The sequence below is a fragment of the Argopecten irradians genome, chromosome 6 (assembly GCF_041381155.1).
Source record: "Argopecten irradians isolate NY chromosome 6, Ai_NY, whole genome shotgun sequence".
Lineage (NCBI taxonomy): Eukaryota > Metazoa > Mollusca > Bivalvia > Pectinida > Pectinidae > Argopecten > Argopecten irradians.
The window spans coordinates 12,273,465-12,300,998 of record NC_091139.1 but is presented as its reverse complement, the minus strand read 5'-3'; the positions used below and the strand labels follow the sequence as shown (position 1 = coordinate 12,300,998).

The 27,534-nt window shown below is 35.1% G+C and overlaps 1 protein-coding gene across 2 annotated transcripts; it reads right to left on the bottom strand.

Annotated features, from left to right (window-relative positions):
• Window positions 1–493: 493 nt before the first annotated feature.
• LOC138325011 (unhealthy ribosome biogenesis protein 2 homolog) lies at window positions 494–27,534 on the bottom strand. 2 transcript variants are annotated; one of them, XM_069270338.1, is made up of 30 exons: window positions 27,458–27,534; window positions 26,560–26,710; window positions 26,261–26,387; window positions 25,593–25,727; window positions 24,054–24,197; window positions 22,972–23,105; window positions 21,125–21,248; window positions 20,529–20,620; window positions 19,932–20,174; window positions 19,279–19,387; window positions 16,759–16,907; window positions 15,833–15,942; window positions 14,683–14,861; window positions 14,139–14,363; window positions 10,959–11,105; window positions 9,344–9,501; window positions 9,088–9,225; window positions 8,333–8,425; window positions 7,412–7,526; window positions 7,017–7,250; window positions 6,193–6,300; window positions 5,701–5,787; window positions 4,858–5,130; window positions 4,132–4,473; window positions 3,740–3,862; window positions 3,282–3,401; window positions 2,423–2,601; window positions 2,076–2,177; window positions 1,541–1,652; window positions 494–1,286 (listed from the first exon to the last, which is right to left on the bottom strand). In XM_069270338.1, the coding sequence occupies exons 1-30, from the start codon at window positions 27,474–27,476 to the stop codon at window positions 1,131–1,133; spliced, it is 4,428 nt and encodes a 1,475-aa protein (XP_069126439.1). In that variant the 5' UTR covers window positions 27,477–27,534; the 3' UTR covers window positions 494–1,130. The 2 variants fall into 2 exon arrangements, with proteins under 2 accessions (XP_069126439.1, XP_069126440.1); XM_069270339.1 differs by lacking the exons at window positions 25,593–25,727; window positions 26,261–26,387; window positions 26,560–26,710; window positions 27,458–27,534 and adding an exon at window positions 24,635–24,651.

Here is a 27,534-nt window from a genome sequence, read left to right as displayed (position 1 = left end):
ATTCCAAACCACGGAACCTGCATATGAAGTCCCTTCCCGAAAGTATTTGATGATATGTCCATACATCACATACATCTATAAGTAACTTTTGAAAACAATATCAGTTTTGAAATGGAATAGGGGAGCACTAACTCCATGAGTCTACTACAATCTACTGAATTTTCTTGAGAAAGGTCCATACAGTACTTTCTACAAAACTTGGTTTGTAAAAAGTGAAGACCTGTCAACTATTTCATTCTGTTATTAGTCGCACAATCAAGCATTCACAAATAAGGTCGAAGGAGCTTATAAACGTAAATGTGGAATGTTCTTTTCAAACAATGAGAAACATACAAATGAAGATACTGTTATCATAGAATTGAACACAACGCTTTATGGATAAGAGGATGGAACAGACGCATTATTGATGAATGTCAAGTTAACAAAAATGTACAGTACATGTTATGTAAAATTTTAAATAAATGAACAATAAAATTAAACAGTAAACAAAACACAGATTTTCTGTTTTATTCTTTCAGCACCTGAAAACAATAATAATGTAAACAGTATACTCACATCAACTACTCAACTTGAAACATATCACAGATTTTCTCCAGGACCAACTATAAATGAACATTGGGATCCCATATACAACAACATTCTAGCATGGCCTATCTCATTTATATAATAGTCATTTTATGATGTAGATAATTTTTCAAAGAACCAGTGTTTTCTTAGGCTCTTCATATGTTACATCTCTGTTACATCTCCAAGGAATAGCATTCCTCCAGAATCATGTTGCTGACTTTGAGATCAACAAGAGATTACTAGTTCCTAGTCTTTTCTTAAGCGAAATCGGTCATTGGTCAAGATTTGACAAATCTGAGTCTGACATAGATGATCATGTGATCATTTTTATGTATTACAGATATACTGTAGTATTGTAAGCATTAATCCTTGTACATGTAGCTGATGTAAGTAATGCTAGCCGTATTGAGTTTGACTATACATAGCAGGTACAAAAGTACTTCAATACCTATGTATATGTCCTAAAGGTGAATTTGAATCTTGCAACTATTTTCCATATTCGGAGTCTCCCCATATGTTCACTTAATTGAAGTCTCACAATTTGTTTCCCTATATCAACAGTCTCATGTCTTTTCACTGTATCTGAAATACTTCATATAGTCGTCATAAAGAATCTTGAAGACTTCCTTCACGCCTGTCTGTAGAACAGTGTGGAGCTGGGAGATACTGAATTTGTCACACAGGTCCAGGATTTTATACATAGCAGGTACCAGGGTTTTCTGTAAGTAAGGAAAGCGTGTATACATAGCAGGTACCTGAATTTTCCATTTGGTAAGGTTTTATAGCAAAGCAAAAATGGAAATGTAATACGATAATTTAACATTATAAGGTTTATATTACTAAACTGGCTCACTGAATATCTTCTATTGTATGACTTTTACATCCATGTTCTGTGACCTGAACCAAGAATCTAAAATCACCAACCCAAACATCAGGATATGAATGACTATTACAACCTTGATAACATACTAACCTTGACCTCAGGATGAAGTGTGACCTTTTGAACCTCACATACATAATCAGACACCAGGTAACCAGCTACCTTGTTGAAGTCCCGCTTATGTGTACTAATCAGTTGACAAAGCCTGAGGATGAATAATTAATTTATATCAATCACCCAAAGAAATCTTTCAGTTTTATTTGCAACATTTGTATAACACATTATAGCATTCGGACGACAAAAAAGTGCATCTAATATACATTGTATTGACAGCGTTGAGCGGGACTGGAATTATAATGTGAAAACTACAAATGCTTTAACTCTCTGATTACATGATTTTTTATTTTCATTGCGAGAAAAGAAGATGGTTGCTTTAGACACATTTCATCAGAAAATCAGATATGATAGTTTTCATTGTTTCAAGGATGTAGGGTCAACTGACCCCATTTATAGGGAATCTCAGGTTGCCCCAGATTAAGTAATCACTCAAACCTTTGGTTTTAGCCGGAATTCCTCGCTGATAATCTGTACATAACTACCTGTTACCCTATATTAACCAGTAATTTACCTATCAAACAGGAGGGCACATCCAACCAACTGTGAAATCCGTTCCTCATCTTGGCCTAATTTCTCTTGGTCCCCGTTATTTACCACCACTTTCAGCAGGCGTACTGTTGCTAAGGAAAATACATATTCTTGCCCTAATTTGTCCTTGGTATATAAATTCAATTTTAACATCGATATGTCTTCATCAAAATTACAAGTAATTTTTCTCCCAAATAAATTATATATTTTAATTATAAAGTTACTTTGATAATTAGTCACTCAATTTGATATAATTGATATATCTCATAATTTTATTACAGTAATGAAACCTGTTTATTATCTAAGACAAATTAAAACAAAAGGATATGTTTTGTAGAGCTGAGGAAGGAAGGGATAACTCCGTACACAGTGTTGGTATGGTGGACCAACAGTGCATTTAGCACATCGTACACAGCATGGAATGCTGGGACAAAGCTGGTGCTGCCATCTAGGGGAGTAAACTGGCAACAGTGCAGGGTCAAAACCGCTGTATGTGACGACATCAGTTTCTGTATTAAAGAATCAGAGACGTTTATCAAATATACCCTTACCAAATCCACTGCAGAAACCAATATGATATCAATTAGGTGGACTATGACTGATTAGAAAAGACAGTCATTCAAGTTAGTGTAATATTATGCACATATTTTAAATTTGTAGGCGTTGAATATATTTGGTCCCTCTTTAAAAGTTTACCTTAAATTATGGTATAAACCCTCTAACTACAACGCAGTTTCCTCGAATACCCCCTTTTGTCAAACTGATCCTGAACATGTCCCTATGTCATGTATTAAAACATTGGATAGCTTAGACAGCTATTCATCAATACCCCTTATTCCTCAAACTGAAATATATCCCCGTTTCATCAAATACATAGTATTAAATCATGTATATGTCGATCAAACATTCATCTTTATCTAATATATTAAATAATAACATCTTAATCAACTTAATATTGCTATCAAAAACCACCTTCATAAAAGTTCAAAAAGCTTATAATCAAGGTAATTAAAATGTCAATATTGTACGCATTATTTGTCATAGTTTAAGACCAGATATTTTAACAGTCTATGAAGATATTGATCAACTTCGTATCAGTCAAATACCCTTTATTCCTAGCACTATTAATCTGGTCCCCTGCTGTTCGAGTTTCGGGGGTTTTATCGTATGAAAAATGTAGTCTACTCACGGGGCCAAAGTCCAGCATTCTGACCAGTGTTGTGAGTATAGGGACAGCCAGAGAACTGACTAACTTTTCCTCGTTTATACCATGTATGTGCTGCATCAATGCCAGACAGTTCAACACCAGCTACAAACAAAACAAAACTACATACAGTTAACTGTATATTTCAAATTTTCAATCTTCAATATGGATATGACTTTATTAGTTTATTTTTCCATTTTTTGTAAGAGTAATCATGGACATGTGTATGGCCTTCAAAGCATTTCAGAATTTGAAGTGTTCATTTGAGTATCTAAAATGTGAAAATGACCTTCTTTAAACCAAACAGATAATGTATATACAAATACTGTGCTTAATAACAATCATAGGAACTGTAAATAGACCTAGACACTTCATGATTTATCTAAAATCTGACATCACATCGGAGAAAAAAAATTCAAGACTAAGTAACATGTTATACTTACGTTTTTTACAGCATGAACAAGAATGGTTGTCTGATCAGCCGATAGGTCAAAGTTCAGGAGTTGTTGCCAGATATATAGAGTAGAAGTCAGTTGTTGTGTGCCGGCCTCTACATACTGCACACCCTACAAATATATAGCAAATCATTTTACCTGTAATTACATTTTACCTGTAATTACATTTCACCTGTAATTACATTTTACCTGTAATTACATTTTACCTTAATTACATTTTACTGTAATTACATTTTACCTGTAATTACATTTTAATGTACTTACATTTTACCCTATTCGATTCTGTGAGCTTTCTTTCAGATATTGAGTAAAATATTTCTATAAGCAGATTAAAGTGTGGAGATATTTTCCCTGATTTAGTTTTACTGGGAAACACTTACAGTCCTGTTAAGAAGACTGTTGATCATAGTCTGGAACTGGTCAGTTTCACAGGAAGGCACTAGAGCAGCCACTGTCTCCTGGAGCTGTGTAAGAATGACCGGTGTCCAGTGCTGGTCAGATAACTGACCATTGTACAGTAGCACCCTTCTTTGAACCCTCCAGTCTGGGAGCGAGGCCACACTACTTTGTGAGGAGAGCATCCTCCTAAACTTGGCCATCAGTAGGTCCCAGACCTCGGCCTTGTGGTGGGACGTGAACATGTCGGTCAGCACCGTGTGACTGTGGCAGATTACAGATAACAGATTGAGAGCCTCTGATTGGCTACTTTCACTGGCATCTTCCTGTATATAGTAAACAAAGCAAATTAAGGAAACATTCCATCTCTTCATCTTTAACTCTACTTCTTAATAGTAAAATACCTTTAAAATGTGAGGAGCATGATCTTTTACCTCAATAAAAACACATATTTCTTGATTACACTTTTAATAGTCAATAACTATGACTTTGACTATTACTTAACATTAGTGTGTAATTTGAACATCTGAATGACTGTTTCAAGTATATTGGTCATAAATTATTTCCGATATTTCTGTCCGAAAATAAATCAAAGGTGAATGAACAGAGTGTTTTCGAAATAAAACTCATACTTCAAATAGATCCCATCAACAGCATGCTCTGGCTATTTATACTAAAAGTATAATCTAATAGTAGATGCTTTAATGTACCTGTTGTAGAACATTTAAGGACCATTTCAGCATCGTCTGGAAACTGTCCTGGACCATTTTCTCAATCTCTGTTATTTCCTCTCCAAAAGAACAGCATTTCAAAGTCGTTGCATAGCAACTCACAGCAGCCAATGGAAGATTGGAAAGGTCATAGGTTGCAGTCTGTGATTGGTCAGTGTTTGTCACAAACTTGATGGTTACAGTGATGAGTTGCATTAGGCAGGTCTCGCACGTCTCTCTTACACCCACAGGTAAGAAGGATTTGTTCAACAGCTAGTCAAACAAATAAAATTCAGTATCATTGCATCATATATATAATTTCATTTAATGATCATTTAATTTACAGATCACCAGGCAGTATGAAGCCATGCCTCGTGATCGGCGCTTGCACACATGTTTTTCCATCCAGTGTCGAAGCAAACATGATTATTAATAGCATGTACAATATAAAATGCATTGACAGCTGGTGATTCATCAATTTGAGGAAAACTGCAACCACAACAGATAATTCACTTAACGTAAAATGTATTTGTTCAAAAGTTAAGAATTATTTTCAAGAACTCTAGAATTATGTTTCTTCATTTTTCACACTTCAGTCCCATGACGAGTCAGTTAAAGCTGCTTAAACAGAATTAATTTTCTATAAATCAAGATTTGTTTTATTAAATTTTTTAAGTGAAAACATTAGACCACAAGTTATGTTTTTCTTCTTTGACTAGATTTTTGGGCCGTGAAATGCTAAAATTAATTATAACCTGAAAATGAACAGGTTTTCAGCTCCATAAAATAATCTGTAATTTTCAAATCTACAGTGAGTTTTTGGTATGTAGCTACCAGACTTACTTTTTCTAATTGGTTAAGACAACACGAGGATATGATCACACAGCCATCCAAACTGATCTCATTCCTATCAGCTATCTTTTCCCTGATCTGAAACAAAATCAACAGACTTGATGTCAATGTTTCAAGATCTACGTCCGTTCTAACAAACATGTCAACATTTTAAGATCTACATCCATTCTAACATACATGTCAACGTTTCAAGATCTACATCCATTCTAACATGTGTGTCAACATTTCAAGATTCACATCCATTCTAACATAGGTGTCAACGTTTCAAGATCTACATCCATTCTAACATACATGTCAACGTTTCAAGATCTACATCCATTCTAACAAACATTTTAATTTTACATTAACGTTGTATCATCTGTTAACAGAAGGTTATCTTTTGTGTGGATCTGGCTGTATCCACCTTCCAATCCAACTCCATAACTCAGAAATGTTAAAACGTGAGAAATGCTGTCATGATGTGATAAAGGTGACAATACAGACCTTGTTGGTATACCCAGAGAGTTTGGATAGGGCCCTGTAATCCTGTACGAGTGTTCTACAAGTCACTTCTAGAACAAGTCTCACTCTCATCTCAAGGGACGCATCAGTCTATAATGAAATCAAAATCAACAGGTTTATGTGAAATATGACATGAACGGATCATATAATATATCTTCTCTCTCAAACTTCCACATTTTGAAGTAATCAGGTATTACTCTTGGTTTTTTTTTAATTTTGATCGATGACATAGACGCAATCAAAACTTAATAACATAGAAAGCGACTTTGAATAACAAGAGATCCCAGAGGGATCTTGGTGCCCACCAAAGAATGATCTATGTCTGACAATTGAAAGAGGGATCTTTTCTCTGCTATTCAAACTTTGACTATCAAAATCCAAGATGGCGGCCAGTAGGCCATATTAAAGACTGACCAATCCCAAAATGCAATATGCACAACTATAGGGCAGATAGAGTCAGATCCCTTCAGTACTTTCTGAGAAATAGCGGTAACAAACTCTAACTACCAAATCCAAGATGGCTGCCTGGCCATCTTGTTGACCGATCAGTCCCAAAATGCAATATGCATAACTAGGGCCGTAGGAGAACCTGCATGTGAAATTTGAGAATGATCCCTTTAGCAATTTCTCAGAAATAGCGGTAACAAGAATTGTTAAACAGACGGACGGAAGGAAGGACAAACAAAAGACAACAGACCATGGACAAAAAGCAATTTGAATAACCCACCATCATCTAAAAATGTACTGCAGAAAAATTAGCTGATAGATTCCCTTACAATGACAGTATTTACAGTATCCTTCTTTACCTGACTGTGGCAGTAGAGTTTGTCTAACCAATCAAGATAAGTGACCACGTCAAGCATCTGAAACACGGGTGTGTGTCCTGCTTCCATGGTAACCGACAACAGGCCAGCGCATTTCTCCATCACTTGGGTCGTGTTTACTGAGCTGCGTAACGTGTGCAAAATAACAGTCAATCCCAGGATGCATCTGTGTTGGTCTGAGGAATTCAGCACTTCTATTGGTAAGGAAGACAAAAGCTGTGAAATAAAAGCAATGTATTTGAGTTATATATAATAATATTGATATACTTACAGTAGAAGCATTAACAATATCATGGTTTTGTTGTGTTAGATATGACCTTAAAAAAGTGTACTTTTTGCCATTTCACCATTTCTACTGATCCAAACAATAAATTTACCTCTATCATTTTCCTCACTGAACACACCACTGATGGAGACAATTTAACATTGATGTCACTTCTCAAAAGACTATCCACTGCAGTTGTTACCCTCTGGAGGAATTCCAATTTCTCACTACAAACACAAGTGCTATCATTAAAAGCAAATGATAAATCGGTGAAACCAGACACAACGTAAACTTACATAATTACAGTATAACCCCTCTAACTTGAACCTGTATCCTCGAATACCCCCCATTCGTTGAACTGATCGAATGGTCCCGACCATATCCCTATATATTTCATGTAACAAAACCTCTGACAGATTGAACACCTATTTGTCGAATACCTTTTATTCCTCGAATAGAAATGTATTCCCGTTTCATTAAATACATAGTATTAAACCATGTATTCCTTGAACAGGCTTTTGTCCCTTAAAAATTTCCAAACTCTCATTTTTAAGTCATGCATTTTTTTCAGTTTGATATTGCTATTCAAATCCACTTTCAAAAAAATTCCAAATGCTAAAAGTCACCCCAATTGAAATGTCTTTGGCCTGCATTGTTTGACATAGTTCCCCACCAGATAATTTGACTGTTGATAATTGATCATGACCCACCTCGGATGAGTGTAATACCCTGTATTCTTTGAACTATTGATCTGGTCCCCTGCTATTCGAGTTATAGGGATTTTACTGTATTACTTAAGTGGTAATTTCATTTCGCATCAAAAATGCTGCGCTAGAATATGGTAAGTGTGCGAATTCATCATTAAGCTAACCTGTTAAAGATAGCTTTTAACACTAAAATTTGACTGCACAAAATAAGAACTTTTCCAGAATTTAAATTTAAAAAAAAAAAAAAATGCAGACGTCTGTACAACACTAATGTCCTACCTGTCATGTATATATGATACAACATATCAAACCTGAGATGACCTTACCTGTCCATGTCTTGAGTCCACACCTGGCACGAGTCCCCGAGATCACTCAACACCTGATGTACTACTGACAGATCACTTTTTGTCTTTTTACCACTGAAATATACCACAGGATCAATATAGAACAAATATTAAATTATTTAATTATATATAAAAGTGAATAGTCGGGCAAAGAAAACCAGTCTAAATGCGTTCATTGGCCTTCCAAAAGTTCTCACATATTAATACGACGGTCAAGTTCTGCATACGTTGCCCAGTTCTGACCATTAAAGTAAAGGAAAGTTGAAAGCATTGAAAGCGAGGCTGCGTGGGAATGTAACCACGGACATAGTCAGCCGGGAGGACGTTTTAGGATTCCTATACTTTAAATTAATTTCTTCGTACACAGACAGATTTTGGCGAGAGATTTTATTTTTCTATTTCATAAGAAATTAAAATGGATACATTCACACCATTTTTACCGACTTTAGCCATCCTTGCCCGACTGTTCACTTTAAAATGTCTTGTTATGAGAAAAAATATTTATGTTAATAGATTTGTTTTGAAGAAGATATTCTTTCTAAGGAAAAGAAGCCTTCAAAATCTATGACACCAGAAAATGATTAATAAGGAATAAACCCTTCTACAGTACAGTACTAGTAGGGAATGGCAGAGATGAAAAACTATTAAAACCTTAAAGTTTCTGAGATCTATATTAAAGTGTACCCCAAGATTTCCTCATCCATTACAACTTTATTACCTTAGTAGTGTTTACTTACACTTTTGTGGGGGGCTGTAAAAGTGAGCTCAGTGATTTCCACACCGCTGTCAGAATACATGATGGGATTTCCTGTTTCTGCTTCAGCACAAACCCCTCCAAGATTTTATCGCCAATCGTCTTCATAGATACTTTTGATCTGAAAAATAAAAACAAACATTACTGCCTTGAAAATCACATTTACAAGAATGGATATCAAAATCTGGAAAACCAGAAAAGAGGAACAGCTTCAAAACAGAATATTACATGTCTCTTACCTTTCACTTGAAGCAACATCTCCAAGATACAGCTTCACTATAAACTGTGCGATGAGCTCCACATGTGACTCTCCTAGACACTGGCTCACAAGTGGTAACATTGTCTCCACCAGGCTCCACCTAGCTGTATTGTAGTTCTGTTCTGTAATGCTGAATACCTGTATATGTAAAGTGAGATGTATTACCAGGTATACAATAAATACCTGTCTTATTCACATTGTCATTATAATTTATGGATGGATAGAATACAACAGAAAACTAATTATAAGTGTAGAAAAACTTACTGGGTATATCTGGACCTGATTACTCCAAACAAATTACTGAATATATCTGGACCTGATTACTCCAAACAAATTACTGAATATATCTGGACCTGATTACTCAAAACAAATTACTGAGTATATCTGGACCTGATTACTCCAAACAAATTACTGAGTATATCTGGACCTGATCTATATCTGGACCTGATTACTCCAAACAAATTACTGAATATGTCTGGACCTGATTACCAAACAATTACGAAACCTGATTACTCAACAATTACTGATATATCTGGACCTGATTATCCAAACAAATTACTGAATATATCTGGACCTGATTACTCCAAACAAATTACTGAATATATCTGGACCTGATTACTCCAAACAAATTACTGAGTATATCTGGACCTGATTACTCCAAACAAATTACTGAATATATCTGGACCTGATTACTCAAAACAAATTACTGAGTATATCTGGACCTGATTACTCCAAACAAATTACTGAGTATATCTGGACCTGATTACTCCAAACAAATTACTGAATATGTCTGGACCTGATTACCTCACAGAAATTACCGAGAATATCTGGACCTGATTATTCCAAACAAATTACTGTGTATATCTGGACCTGATGGACCTGATTATCAAAACAAATTACTGAATATATCTGGACCTGATTACTCAAAAAATTACAAATTATCTGGACCTGATTACTCAAACAAATTAATTACTCAAAACAAATTACTGCGTATATCTTGACCTGATTACTCAAAACAAATTACTGAGTATATCTGGACCTGATTACTCCAAACAAATTACTGAATATATCTGGACCTGATTACTCCAAACAAATTACTGCGTATATCTGGACCTGATTACTCCAAACAAATTACTGAGTATATCTGGACCTGATTACTCCAAACAAATTACTGAATATATCTGGACCTGATTACCTCACAGAAATTACTGAGAATATCTGGACCTGATTATTCCAAACAAATTACTGCGTATATCTGGACCTGATTACTCCAAACAAATTACTGAGTATATCTGGACCTGATTACTCCAAACAAATTACTGAATATATCTGGGCTTGATTACTCCAAACAAATTACTGAATATACCTGGACCTGATTACTCCAAACAAATTACTGAATATATCTGGACCTGATTACTCCAAACAAATTACTGAGTATATCTGGACCTGATTGCTCCAAACAAATTACTGAATATATCTGGACCTGATTACTCAGATCAAATCACTGGACAACTTCAGAAATATGTCAGCAACTGAACAGCGGACAGCAACATTGACATTATAAAAAGTGGAAATGGAGTACTATTTTAGCTTACTGTTCCATCCCATATACCCCCAACATTATCGTCTTCTACCACTGGAAACAATGTGTCCAATACTTTGGTTAGGAGAGAGGAAATGTCTGGTGATGTCGTGGTAACAGACAGCAATGCCAGTCTCAGGACCTGGTGTATCAGTTGATCCTGTAACAAAATAGAGACAGTGGGGAGTTAGTGGTTTATAGACAGATTATGGGAGTTAGTTATTTATAAAGACAAAGTTTATAGATAAATAGAGAGTGTCTAGTTTATAGACAAAGGGTGGGAGTTAGTGGTTTATGGACAGAGGGTGGGAGTGTCTACCTTATAGACTGAGGGTGGGAGTTAGTGGTTTCAGGGGTGTACAATTTCACTAGCCTGACGTCCGGGGCTAGTGAATTTCGGGTCAGGGCTAGTGGCTTCATGATCATTACTAGCCCGTGGGCTAGTGAAAATTTCTGTTAAAATCCTATATTCACATTGAAATTTTAGTTGTAAATCAGCAGTTTAGCCTTTTATTGCCGTTCAGAATTCTACTAGCAGTAAATGTGTCGTCAAAACTGAAGCAAACGATATCTATGCATACCACAGGTGGTTCCCAAACGTAACTTTCTTCATCTAGATGCATCAAATGTTTTGTTATGTAATTGATGTAAGTTAAGCGCTTGAGTGACCCAGATGGCTATGTATTTGCCGAGGTTGCTGACAGACAGGGAACGGGAAAATCTAGATTTCTTGACTCTAGATAAGAATCAATTATGAAGTGACAGTTTTATTATCTAGCATGATTATAATTTTAGTGTTATAAATTTTGAGTATATGGGGGTTGGATTCAGAAAGTACTATTGCTGTGAGATGGATAGCGGATAATTTTGAAGCAATTAAAATACACAGTAAAATTTTGTCATGTACACTTGCAGATACATAGGTATGCTTAGTTAACACAGCTGACACAAATAAGCCCACTGAATGTTTTTCAAAATAACTTTAATAGAGGTTTCATAATTATAGGTACAATATTTTTGCATATTTTTCATCTTTTTTTTTTTATTTTTATGATATATTGAAAACTTGTAAATGAAAATCAGCAGTGCTAATTAATAAACATTTACAAAATATTTTTATTATAATAAATTGTAAAATTGATTTTGTGTAGTTCTTGGAATAAATCTATATGAAATTTGCATCATTTTATTCAAATACGAATGTATCATTCAAATGTTACTAGATAAAAGTTTTTTTTCAATGCTCAGAAAATTAGGGAAAATAAGTGAGTGTTCAGTAAAACAGTTAAAGATTTTTTACAGAATTTTGATGAACTGTACTATTTATTAAATTCATCATACCTATAAAATGAAAACAGCAGGTAATAAATACTGATTGTTCACTTTACATTTTCCTTCTGACTTTTAATATCAAAGTTAAACTTTAATAGATATATACTGATTATGTTTTCTTTCTACTGATAGTTTTAAAGGAAATATCTGAGTGAAATAAGAAGCATAATTTTAAATCTAAAGTATTTTGCATGTGATGGCATTGTTGCCTTGTCAATATTGACTCAAGAATGTTTTTACTAAATGAATACCTGGTACCTGTGAACAATCGATGTGATATCTTTATTAGCAGAATGGTATTTAACACACTGTTAGACATGTACTTGTTCTGTACAGGTTTGTAAAAAATCCAGATCGAGTAAAATGCACATATAAAAACGAACAAAAAATGGGGCTAGTAGACTTCTGATCAGGGCTAGTGAAAAATTGATGCTACTAGCCCTTGGGCTAGTGCAAAATTTTCAGAATTGTACACCCCTGGGTATATAGACAAAAGATGTGAGTGTCTGATTTATAGACAAAGGGTAGAAGTGTCTGGTTTATAGAAAGATGGTGGTAGTGTCTGGTTTATAGACAGATGATGGGAGTTAGTAGTTGATATAGACAAAGGGTGGAAGTTAGTGGTTTATAGACAGAGGGTAGAAGTTACTGGTTTATAGAAAGATGGTGGTAGTGTCTAGTTTATAGACAGAGGGTGGGGGTTAGTGGTTTATAGACAGAGGGTGGGAGTGTCTAGTTTATAGACAGAGGGTAGAAGTGTCTGGTTTATAGAAAGATGGTGGTAGTGTCTACTTTATAGACAGAGGGTGGGGGTTAGTGGTTTATAGACAAAGGATGTGAGTGTCTGGTTCATAGACCAAGGGTAGAAGTTACTTGTTTATAAATAAAGGGTGGGAGTTAGTGGTTTATAGACAGAGGGTAGGAGTTACTGGTTTATAGATAATGGGTAGAAATTTATGGTTTATAAATAAAGGGTGGGAGTGTCTGGTTTATAGACAGATGGTAGGAGTTACTGGTATTGGATGCCATCTTTTCATAAGTTAATGTTTTGTTTCTTTTCTGTAAAAAGTTTTTTTTAGAAATTTTAGAATCAGACCCACCAAGTTATAAAACTGTATTGAGTCTGGTAAACTACATGATGAATTTGATGACTAGATACAGAAAGGATCTAAACTAGATTAATTTTAGTAAACTTTAACTATGTTCAGTTTGCTTTCACTTTTTTTCATGACCATGGCTGAGAACCCAATATAAATTCTTTTATCCATTACCATAGCTGTAACACATTATAGTTCTTATGTTTATCAAAGTTCAATATTTTTAACAACAGAAATTTTGGAACAAAATACTATTGTATTATTGTATTAGACATAATTAGTGTTCTTTCTGTACGAATAGCACATTTTAACATCTGTCACAGTAAACATGTATATGCCTTCTCTCCTTTGAGATGCATCATTACAGTGTGATGTACATATGAAAGACATGCAAGTTTGTGTATTATTGGATACAAAGCTGATGTTTTAAGCATAACAATTAGTAGTAAAACATTGCAAAATTCACGGGATGGAAGGGAGTGTTTTTATAACTTCAACAAGAGAGGGGAGAGATGCTTATAGAGGGAGGGGTACTCATTACGGCCAATACAGTATTTATTTTCTGCATATTTTTCATTGTAAAGAACAATAATTTAAAGCTATGTGCTAAATTGTTAAAAATCAATGTTGGGCTTAAATTTAGAATTTGATAATTCTAGTACACTAATCAATTTTTGTCTACAATAATATGAAGTTTTAATGCAGTCGGACTAGAATAACTAGGAAATATTCCATTGATACCTGTTTTATAGACTTAGTCTTACCCAGCAGTATTTAGTGCGTTTGTCTGCAGACTTGTTGATTGCCTTCTGTAGCTTTACCCATTTATCTGCTGACCAGTAGCTGTCTAGAATGACCGGGCTAACTCTGTCCACTTCAGCCAGACTTTTATGCTGGTGACTTGACTCTCTCTGTTTGTAGTTACCCAGCATTAGATCTAGTTCTCCCCACACACCACACAGAAGGAGAGTCCCAAGAAGTAGGGATGACTACAACGTTCAATAAGATATATGTTAAATTGAAATCCTCAAATAAACATGTGTTTTAGACCATTCATAGATAAGTATTAAAAACTAAGGTGTCATAGACTTTGTATATCATTACACAAAACTTCAATAACTTTCAATCTGAAAGTAAACCATGACGTTTCAGTATATACATGTAATAATATTCATAATATAAATATATAACATAATAGAATGGAGAGACACAACAAAACTATAAATCATTTTGTAAGTATGATGGAACTATCAACTGACATCAAAATATTGTCAAGTTTTTAAAGTGTAGTTTCTTTTTTTATCGTACATTTTTCTTCTGTAAGCACAGGTCCAAAAGTGGCACCAGAGCGTCTGTTTCCATAGTAACCATCAGCTGATTGACCTTGGATGAGGTGAGATCTGTAGTGGCGTAGTCTACTATCCTGACATTCATCAAGTACAGCTGTACTAGGTCAGCAACACACACAAGGTTATCTCCCTTGTATCCTGTCATATACAAGATAAACAGATTATCTCCCTTGTCTAATGTTATAAACAAGATAAACAGATTATCTCCCTTGTATCCTGTCATAAACAAAATAAAGAGATTATCTCCCACGTCTTATATACAAGATAAACAGATTATCTCCCTTGTTTCCTGTTATATACAATATAAACAGATTATCTCCCTTGTCTCCTGTTTTATACAAAATAAACAGATTATCTCCCTTATCTCCTGTTATATACAATATAAATAGATTATCTCCCTTGTCTCCTGTTATATACAATATAAACAGATTATCTCCCTTGTCTCCTGTTATATACAAGATAAACATATTATCTCCCTTGTCTCTTGTTTTATACAATTTAAACAGATTATCTCCCTAGTCTCCTGTTATATACAATATAAACAGATTATCTCCCATGTCTCCTGTTATATACAATATAAACAGATTATCTCCCTTGTCTCTTGTTTTATACAATTTAAACAGATTATCTCCCTTGTCTTCTGTTTAGACCAGATAAACAGATTATCTCCCATGTCTCCTGTTTTATACAATATAAACAGATTATCTCCCTTTTCTCCTGTTATATACAAGGTAAACAGATTATCTCCCTTGCCTTCTATGATACACATAGTAAGCATATGACTTTTGTTCTCTGCTATATATTTATACATCAGAACTCAACTCAAAGTGCCATCTTCTACTTCTAAATATAGCTTCCTATCACCCGATTTGTAGCTCTTCTGCTTCTAGAATCTATTTTCGTCTAGAAGTTGGAAGATCTCTCTACCCAAATTGGCCATATCAGGAAACCGATCTATTGCTAGTTGCCAGATAGATACTGTATAAATTAATAATCTCCTTCTTTCCTTTATTCTATGCCAAGCTTTGACACTTGTCCTTATACATGGTAAACGTTACTTCCCTCGACACCTGATTATAAATTGTACAGTATTATGTGATAGTTTATACCTGAATCGGACATCAGCAGTGGTAGATACTTAGTACTGATTACTTTGATGAGGCGGCCCCAAACATCCACTGTAGCTCCCTGGGGAAGGGCTTGCACCACTTCACTAAACCTACAACATTAAGATTAATGTTTAAAATAAAAACACTTTGTCTGTCTGCAGGTATCATAACATGAATTACATATTCATCAAAGAAATAAACCCATACTGCATATATATAATTCTATATGATAAAACTCGTCTAAATTGGATATTAACGGGACCAGTCAATTTGTTCGGTTTATAAGGTATCCGGTTTGTAAAGAATATATCCTTTTCGTGGTTAGCTGCAATAACATAGTTCTGAACGACGGACTGCAGATGTCCCATAAACCATACAGTGTTGCTAAACATCCAGCGAACAAAATAATAAATTGACATGTGTCAAGCCATGTCTATTTTGGCAGGGTATGATTACATGAAAAGTATTCACAAAACAAAAGTTCAAGTTCAAGTTCAAATATTTTATTGAAGTCTCACCCTCAATTTAAAACATTACATAATAAATAACATGTATAAGTGAAGAGCTGTCGCTGTTTTCAGTACAGGTAAAGCTCCACTAGGGGCCTTATGATCAGATGGCAGCTTTAGATCAGAGGTGTATTCCTGTTGTGAAAACATTGCCACCAGTTTGCCAAAGTTAGTTTTGCAAAGAAAAGTAGAGTAAAATTACCAAAATAAATCCGCTTTTCAGAGTACACAGGTTCCGGATAATACAGGTTTTAGGTACATTGAACTAGAATTTATTAATAAAAGAAGGATTTCATATGCCGGGACCACAATCTTTAATTGGTATAATAGACAAGTTTCAGGTTTGTACAATAGAAGATGAATATTGTAAAGAAGTTGGGTGTGAACCCAGCCCAGGCTTCACTAGACCATACAAACCTTTGAGAGAAGCGGGGTGGGAATCCAGACCAGGATGTGATGTGTGCCTGTTCCACAGTCACTAAGACTTTGTCTATCCATTTGGGAAACTGTCGTAACTTTCCATAGGTTAAGATCAGTTCAGCTAGAAACTCATCAGCCTCATCACTCTGTTTTAACAAAGAAATCTTTGTCAATCGTGTTACATGGGGACATCTTAAAACCATGATATTAGTTATATGACATGGGGACTGCTTAAAACCATGACATCAGTCATGCATGTGACATGGGACTGCTTAAAACCATGACATCAGTCATGTAACATGTGGATATCTTAAAACTGTGACATCAGTCATGTGACATGGGGAAATCTTAAAACCATGACATCAGTCATGTGACATGGGGAAATCTTAAAACCATGACATCAGTCGTGTGACATGGGGATATCTTAAAACCGTGACATCAGTCATGTGACATGGGGATATCTTAAAACCGTGACATCAGTCATGTGACATGGGGATATCTTAAAACCGTGACATCAGTCATGTGACATGGGGATATCTTAAAACCATGACATCAGTCATGTGACATGGGGAAATCTTAAAACCATGACATGGGTATCTTAAAACCGTGTGTCTGTGACATGGGGATATCTTAAAACCGTGACATCAGTCATGTGACATGGGGAAATCTTAAAACCATGACATCAGTCATGTGACATGGGGATATCTTAAAACAGTGACATCAGTTGTGTGAAATGGTGACTGCTTAAAACTGTGACATCAGTTGTGTGACATGGGGATATCTTAAAACCATGACATCAGTTGTGTGAAATGGGGACTGCTTAAAACTGTGACATCAGTTGTGTGAAATGGGGACTGCTTAAAACTGTGACATCAGTTGTGTGAAATGGGGACTGCTTAAAACTGTGACATCAGTTGTGTGAAATGGGGAGTGAAATGGGGACTGCTTAAAACTGTGACATCAGTTGTGTGAAATGGGGACTGCTTAAAACTGTGACATCAGTTGTGTGAAATGGGGACTGCTTAAAACTGTGACATCAGTTGTGTGAAATGGGGACTGCTTAAAACTGTGACATCAGTTGTGTGAAATGGGGACTGCTTAAAACTGTGACATCAGTTGTGTGAAATGGGGACTGCTTAAAACCATGACATCAGTCATGCATGTGACAGGGGACTGCTTAAAACCATGACATCAGTCATGCATGTGACATGGGACTGCTTAAAACTATGACATCAGTCATGTGACATGGGACATCTTAAAACTGTGACATCAGTCATGCATGTGACATGGGACTGCTTAAAACCATGACATCAGTCATGTGACATCTTTAAACTGTGACATCAGTCATGCATGTGACATGGGACTGCTTAAAACCATGACATCAGTCATGTGACATGGGACATCTCAAAACTATGACATCAGTCATGTGACATGGGGATATCTTAAAACCGTGACATCAGTCATGTGACAGGGGGATATCTTAAAACCATGACATCAGTCATGTGACATGGGGATATCTTAAAACCGTGACATCAGTCATGTGACATGGGACATCTTAAAACCGTGACATCAGTCATGCATGTGACATGGGACTGCTTAAAACCATGACATCAGTCATGTGACATGGGACATCTCAAAACTGTGACATCAGCCATGTGACATGGGGATATCTTAAAACCGTGACATCAGTCATGTGACATGGGGATATCTTAAAACCATGACATCAGTCATGTGACATGGGGATATCTTAAAACCGTGACATCAGTCATGTGACATGGGGATATCTTAAAACCGTGACATCAGTCATGTGACATGGGGATATCTTAAAACCGTGACATCAGTCATGTGACATGGGGATATCTTAAAACCGTGACATCAGTCATGTGACATGGGGATATCTTAAAACTGTGACATCAGTCATGTGACATGGGGATATCTTAAAACCGTGACATCAGCAGTGTGATATGGGGACATCTTAAAACCAGTACAATGTTTACTCTAAGATATCAGCTCTTTGTGGACATTTAACTCAATAGACTACCCCTAGAACTATCCCTACAGTGTTTTCTGCGAAAAGTGGTAACAAACTTTTAACCATCAAAATCCAAGAGGGTTGCCTGGTGGCCATCTTATTGACTGAACGGTCCTAAAATGCAACATGGACAACAAGGGTCCTTGAGGAATGTACATATAAAATTTGAGAATGATCCCTTCTGTACTTTCTGAGAATTACTGGTAACAAACTTCAACTACCAAAGTCCAAGATGGCGGCCAGTTGGCCATCTTGTTGACCGATCAGTCCCAAAATGCAATATGCGCACATAGGGCTCTAGGGGAACCTACATGTGAAATTTGAGAATGATCCCTTCAGCACTTTCTTAAAATAGCGATAACAAGAAATGTTGTTGGATGGAAGGACGGACAAAGACAACATATGTGATCTAACAGAAACCTCAGCCACAACTTATAATTATGATGAGTGTATAGACTAGGATCACTTTGGATAGGTATATATACCTTGATTGGGCTCATCAGACACAATTTGAGGACTTCCACGATCCGAGGCTCCAAAATCATGTGGTTTAAGTGTAGGAGTTGATGGAAACAGCTGTATACTTCAGGACATCTATAATTCATGACAACACAAAGTCAGGATTCTCATTAAAGGGAGATAAATCTTGTTTTTGAATTTTCTCCAATATGTAGTCTTCTCTAAAGGTGATTTACTAAAAGTAATGTGCTCTCTCATCATGAAACTTCAAGCGATCATAATTATTTGTATTTGTTTTCATACTAAATCTAACTTTCTGATTGGCAGACATTTTTTCTTCACATACTACGAAGAAAAAATGTGGGAACATGCGTGGAAAACCGACATTAGCATGACGTCACAATAGAGACGTCAATGTTGCATATTGAATTAAAGAAATTAATCAATTGGAAAATCAATGGAATCGTACGTTTAAACATATCTTATGTTAGCAAGTAGTATGTAAAATTAATTATAAGCATTGATATCACTCATTTTTAACTTCATCGGATTATGAAATAAATTTTGTTTGCAAACTGTTGTGAGAAACTACGTTGGATTCACACAGATTGCAAACAAAATTTCTTTCATAACCCGATGAAGTTAAATCATAGTTACAAAGATCCTTAAATAATATAACCTGCTGGTCCTGAGTGTAACGTCCAGTACAGTCCTGTACGCCTGTAACTGCTGGCCACCAGCTGCGTTATCGTTAGCCACATGATAAATATCTGCTTCGTGGACCATCCTTAGTAAGCCAGTTATCACCCCTATCTGGCCTGCTTCTAGTGTTTGCTCACAGGGGTCGCTGTCATCAAGCTTTACACCAATCAGAGAACAGATGTAGAGGAACAGGCGATGGGCTGTGATATTGTCAGAGTTACTGTAATACAATGGTTTAGTTTACTTCATCCATATTTCCTCTTACCCACTATGGACGACATTTTTTTGGTTTGTTAATTAATTTTTCAATTATGCTTTTACAACTATTGTTATTTAAACACATAATTGTTTAGTAAAATCCATGCAGATTTGTATGAAATAAATCAAACTATAATATATTTAACACAAACATTGATATACCAGGTAGATTATTATGAACCGTTTGAAACAAGAAGTGTTGTGGGCCGTTAATGTTGTATCTTATGTTGGTCTAATAGAAACTTTACACTATTTAAGACTAGCTTGAGTATGTTCTCTGAAGTCTCAGAAATGTATAGTATAATGTAACACTTACCATTTGTGGTGAATAAATCCATTGAAGAAGTAGGGGAGATAATCCATAGCGAACATCTTCATAATCCTATCAGTTGCCAGTTTAAGTGAATGCTGAAATTCAAACACTTTCAAGTATCATTCCTTAAAGTCAAGATTTTTCATCATTCCCTCAAGTCACTTTTTTTCATCATTCCCTCAAGTCAATATTTTTCAAACTACATCCTTACGTGTTGATCAGAAGGTACGAAATGTCAAAAGTCCTTATGAAGGAAGAAAAATAAAATCTGGATTTGTTTTTAATACCAACACCAGCAAACTGACTGGCATTTGTGGTTTTAGTTTGCAACATTAATTAATGTTGTGGTTTTAGTTAATTAATGATAAGATCCATTCTGTATTATAAACATTCCTGAATTAACTCTTTCACCCCTATGTAACTTTAGTAGACTCTACCATCCATTGATTTGGATGAGTCCATTATGGCCTACATTCCTGAATTAAGACAGTTTAATACTTCAACAACAGATTTTTTGTATACTTTAAATTATCATCTCTTCCGATCATATTATACTAGAAGTTTCTCTGCATATACTTTTTATATCTGAATGGCCTTACCTTGCCATCGAGTACACTGGCTATGGTACTGAAGAGATTTTCGATGGTTTTTAGGAAGAAGGCCATGGACTCTCCCTCCCCACACACCGTACTGAGGTACATGTTGAAGCTCACTTGGTGGTCTCTGTAAACACAGGCATATCACATTTCTCAAATTGACTTTTATCTTAATTTTATATGAAATAGAAGAAACTAAGGACTGAACACTAAAATTGAATGGAAGTCTTTAATGACTTGGAATTGACAGTTCAGTTGATTTTTATTCTGTAGGCCATGGCCATTTGTCCTTTTCTGTAAGCTGTAGCTGTATTATATACGTACAAATGTAAACAAGACGCCCATGGGCCTTAGCGTCACCTGAGTTCGTATTCAAAATGAAATAACGACATATATAACACTATATATTGGCCTATCAGACCCTTGAAATCAGTCAGTGATTTTATAAATTTTGACTTTTTAATCTTTGAAGAGTATTTGGTTCCATCACATCTGTGAATTCAAAAGAAGATGTTTTTTAATTTTTAGTCATTTTGATCGCGTTTGACCCCGCCCCACTGGTCCTGGGGGTCAATGAGAAGGTACAGTATATTGATATGTTAAAATGCTATATATCAGGGTAATATAGCCCCTGGGGATCAGCCAGGACCAATATGGGTATAATTTTAAAAATTCTATCTCAGGCTAATAATTCTAACAAATTTTGACACATTTCCTATGAAAATTGTGCAAATAATGCTCATAAATGTGTTTTTCTTATATAAACTTTAGTAAACTTGATCCCTCCTAAAGGGGAAACTTGAGACCCCACGGTCATATAATTCACAATTTTTTGTAAAAGACTTTATGACCATTCCATCTAAGAAGAGAATTTAATTCTACCGATTCTGGAATTTCAGACTAAGAGTTTTGAAGTTTTCACCTATTTGACCCCTTTTGGCCCCACCCCTCAGGCCCCTGGGGGTCAGTCGTGAAAAAATTGTTAATGTGATTCAATAGCCATTCATACTGATAATTCTGACAACATTTGACATATTTCCTATTACAAATGATCAAATAATGCTCAAAAATGTGTTTTTCCTATACAAACTATAGTAAATTTGACCTCCTCCCCAGGGGGAAACGTGAAACACCATGGTCACATATTTCACAATTTTTATAAAGGACCTTAAGACCTTTCCATCCATGAAGAGTTTTTGATTCTATCATTTCTGGAAATGCAGAAGAAGATTTTTGAAGTTTTAGCTTATTTGACCCCTTTCGGCCCCACCCCTCAGGCCCCTGGGGGTCAGTTGTGTAACAATTGTTACTAGGATTCAATGGTCATTCATAATGATAATTCTGACAACATTGGACTTATTTACTATAACAAATGACCAAATAATGCTCAAAAATGTGTTTTCCCAATATAAACTATAGTAAATTTGACCCCTTCGGGGGAAACGTAAAACCCCAGGGTCATATAATTCACAATTTTTATAAAGGACCTTAAGACCCTTCCATCTATGAAGAGTATTTGATTCTGTAATTTCAGAAGATTTTGAAGTTTTAGCCTATTTGAACCCTTTTGGCCCCACCCCTCAGGCCCCTGGAGGGCTGGGACCATATAATTCACAATTTTGGTTGACGTTTGGCCATGGAAGGTTTCTGCCAAATTTCAACAAATTTGGTTCAACAGTTTTGGAGAAGAGGTCAAAAATGTAAATTGTTTATCGCCATATGACAGATGACTGACAAAAGGCGATAAGAATATCACTTGAGACTAAGTCTCAAGTGACCTAAAAATTCCTAATGACCCAATAGTTCTCATAGCTAATTATATGGAACAAAGTCTGGTACTTCCTACTCACTTGTCGAAGATTCCGTTTTGTATAATGTTGATCAAGGTTTTGGCTAATTGCTGTAAATCAGAGTTGCTTGAGCGGGTACAGCCCCAAAACATGACGGTTGGTACCAATAACTTAGATGTTACCATCTGTAATACCTGTAAATGTAAGACCAACATTTAATACCTGTAAATATTCATGGTATCTAAATGTTTTGCCAGATTGGTGAGAAAAAAAATTGTTATAAATGATCACATATTGCTGGTAAGTATCGCATGAAACCACACATCACATGCACTTTTACTGGCAGTCAAATCAAATCTTTGTTTCTTAAAGAATGCTGGTAGATTTTGCGAGATAAACATAAAAGTGGGATTGTAAGTTATCACCATTGTGAAGTTCAAACATTATTTCTCAGAACTTTCAGTACTTTTTAATTTACATAGGATTCCATACCTGTGCAGTTAAAATTACGCTGATAGAAAGACATCATCAATTTATATTTACAATTGGCATTTTTTTCAGACTCAATAAAAATCATTTGTAAGAACATAACTGTAAGTATTAACACAAAACGTTACTTGTTATCTTTAGTTTTAGCAGGTAGAAAAAGTGTCCCAATAGCCTATGAAATAAGGGAGTTATGCCGATTTATTCAATACCGACAAGTTATTGGCATAGTTTGGCATAGCTGGGAGGTTAAAGAGAACCTCCAATTTTCCATTTTGGGACAGCTTTAAAAATTGTACCTGCATATTTCTCGTTTGGATGATCAAGCTTCAGTGACTCGTTTTATTTCTGGTTCTGGTGAGCTACAGTTATCTCACCTGTTTCTGGTGTGGGTGAGCTACAGTTATCTCACCTGTTTCTGGTAGGGTGAGCTACAGTTATCTCACCTGTTTCTGGTTTGGGTGAGCTACAGTTATCTCACCTGTTTCTGGTTTGAGTGAGCTACAGTTATCTCACCTGTTTCTGGTGTGGGTGAGCTACAGTTATCTCACCTGTTTCTGGTGTGGGTGAGCTACAGTTATCTCACCTGTTTCTGGTTTGAGTGAGCTACAGTTATCTCACCTGTTTCTGGTTTGGGTGAGCTACAGTTATCTCACCTGTTTCTGGTTTGGGTGTGCCCGCTGTGAACCCTTGTAGATGTGTATGACTTTCTCCAGTAACTCCAGGAGTTGTGTGGGGAGTTGCCGACCAGTGGTGACACGTCTGACAACGATCTGAACCAGGGCTGATAACAACCCACACTGTAAGTGTGAAATAAAGACAATGGTCTGCAAAACTTTATACAGCAAAGTAAACATTTTATTTCACATTTTACACAAAATTTGTACAAATGTGACAACATGTGAAGAGTATAATCATCCAACCAATTTAAACTGTCTAATTAGTGACAATAGCTAGTTGTTAAATTCATTTTGAATTTTATTTTATTCAGATAAATAATGAAATATCAAAAGTATTTTTTCATTTCTAATAAAGAGACTTTGTAGCTATGAGAGCCATGCAATGAAAACATATCTTCTGATGTATCATTTCTAATATATCTGGAACAGCATTGGTTCATGATCCCTTTGTGAAGTACATTATGTGGGTTAATACACAGTGTCTGTGACATTTATCATAATCCTGAAAAGTCAGGTCTTAGTTTGCATTTGAACATGAAGACTGTGTAAAAACTTACCATGTGTTCATACTTTGTGGTAATGTAAATATGTCAACAAGACTTACAATGTGTTCATACTTTGTGGTAAATATGTCAACAAGACTTACCATGCGTTCATACTTTGTGGTAAATGTATAGACAAGACTTACCATGTGTTCATACTTTGTGGTAAATATGTCAACAAGACTTACCATGTGTTCATACTTTGTGGTAAAAATGTATACAAGACTTATCATGTGTTCATACTTTGTGGTAAATATGTATACAAGACTTACCATGTGTTCATACTTTGTGGTAAATATGTATACAAGACTTATCATGTGTTCATACTTTGTGGTAAATATGTATACAAGACTTACCATGTGTTCATACTTTGTAGTAAATATGTATACAAGACTTACCATGTATTCATACTTTGTAGTAAAACATGTATACAAGACTTACCATGTATTCATACTTTGTGGTAAATATGTATACAAGACTTACCATGTGTTCATACTTTGTGGTAAATATGTATACAAGACTTACCATGTGTTCATACTTTGTGGTAAATATGTATACAAGACTTACCATGTGTTCATACTTTGTGGTAAATATGTATACAAGACTTACCATGTGTTCATACTTTGTGGTAAATATGTCAACAGACTTACCATGTATTCATATTTGTGGTAAATATGTATACAAGACTTACCATGTGTTCAAACTTTGTGGTAAACATACTTTTTTGGTAAATATGTCAACAAGACTTACCATGTATTCATAATTTGTGATAAATATGTATACAAGATTTACCATGTATTCATACTTTGTGGTAAATATGTATACAAGACTTACCATGTATTCATACTTTGTGATAAATATGTATACAAGACTTATCATGTGTTCATACTTTGTGGTAAATATGTATACTATACAAGACTTACCATGTGTTCATACTTTGTGGTAAATAAATTAATATGTAGACGAGACTTACCATGTGTTCATACTTTGTGGTAAATACGTAGGAGAGACATTGAGAGTGGATAATACAATAGCAGCAGCTGATGACAAGGTTAAGGACGGCTTGATCTGTGTAAGTGTTAGGGTCGGTCAGAGCACTAATCAGGACCTGATGAGAAAAGGACAATATAACAACTATATAGGCCTTAAAGTCAATCTCAATTGTTATTTTACAAAAATATAAACCATTTATTATCTGTTTAACTTCAACAGCATCTTTTGACTTTTTGTTTTTGCCAGAAATTGACTTGTTATATGGTACTAATTTAAGTACAGTATCATCTATATATATGATCATGATTTTATTATACATGTACTGTATTCCACCCAATAAGTGCCCATGTCCATATAAGCGCCCCTCCTCCTTTTTGAATTCAAGTGCCCATGCACAGATAAAGACGAAAATTACACAAAACTGTATAGATTAGCAATAACTTATTCTTATTAGTACCTTTTAATTTTTTTTTTAATTTTTGAAACACCCAGGGCGCTTATTGGGGAGGAATATGATATATATTTTTGATACATAATACAACATCTACAGTCTGTTTACATAATTAAGTTCCATTGCTGTTTTAAATATATTTATGTTTGATAAACATTATGTTTTCCATCTATATCATTGTGTATTAGAATCCTCACCTGACAGATAGACGGTTTGATGATGATCGTCTTTCCATATTTACTGGGTTCATGTGCTTTTTTTGTGTGCAAAATATCAGACAAACATTTCAATACCAACTCACTATCTTCATCCGATACTTTATTCCTATAAAATAAAATATTTTGTTAAATTCTGACCAGCATTTTAAAGAAGTTGATTGCTCACTAACTATATTTATTTGAATTATTTTTTGATTTATTCAAAACTTTAATCATTCTCTTTTTTAATGATACCAAATCCTAAAATGAAGAAACCTCTAGAAGTAGAATACACTCACTTTTTCTTGTTGACCAGTAATCCACACAGAAAGTCAATTAACACCTGTTCCTTATTAGGAATAAATGCTCTCTCAGATCTCCAGGCAAACAGGGCAAGTTTAACTTTGTCCCGTATTGGACCATCTCGAGCCTTGAGTCGAAGGTACAGACCTGAAAGCGAAATTTACAAATATATACTGATCAGGTTTTGAATACAACAACTTGTGTATTTAATGCCAACTGGATTATTTTACCGCTATTGAAGTATGGATTTGTTACTAAAATTACAAATGCAAATAAAATTTTGCTTTAAAATTACTTTTTCCCAATATATTTTCACAAATCATAAGAATTTAACAATGCAAAAATTAGATTTATTTGCATGTCGGGAAGTATTGAAAATAAACGCAAGAGTTGCACATTACATACAATGTGCATGTACATTGAGAAAAATTACATAAAGTTTCGAACTAATTAACACTTCTGTTTCACACATTCTAGTGAATTGTACTTTATCTTGCCATATATATATTCGATTTTTTAAAAGTATATTTCAACGATTTATGCTATTCTTAGTAACAAATCTAGGATATGCTACGCTAGTTTGCGTATAGTACGCAAGTTGAAGGTTTTCCCCGACCTGCTGGTGTAGATTATCACTTGATAAGTTGTTTATAAAAATTTAATAAGATATAAACTCATTAAAACCCGAAAATATTTTACTGAGCAGGCTAGCAGCGCTTAATGGTCAACGTCAAAGACACTAGAATAGAAAAGAAATCGAGGATTAAGCGTGTACCCTAGAATGTTATCTACATACAAAAAGAAACTAATGATTTCCTGAATCGTGTGAACTCAAATAAAAACAAGATTAAGTAGAAATACGAATAAAATATAAACATAAACATTTCCACGTGCCTGCATACAGGGCCGCCATCTTGTTTTGAAGAGTTCCAATACCGAAGAGACGATTTACAGGATCAGGCAAGACCGGA

Excerpts from the sequence above, each read along its gene's own strand:
- LOC138325011 (XM_069270338.1), bottom strand. Across the intron at positions 20,175-20,528 it reads GGATTTATTCACCACAAATG|TAACTCTGACAATATCACAG; the intron begins GTAAGTGTTACA and ends ATTGTATTACAG. Across the intron at positions 14,862-15,832 it reads ACTGCTGATGTCCGATTCAG|GATACAAGGGAGATAACCTT; the intron begins GTATAAACTATC and ends TGTATATGACAG.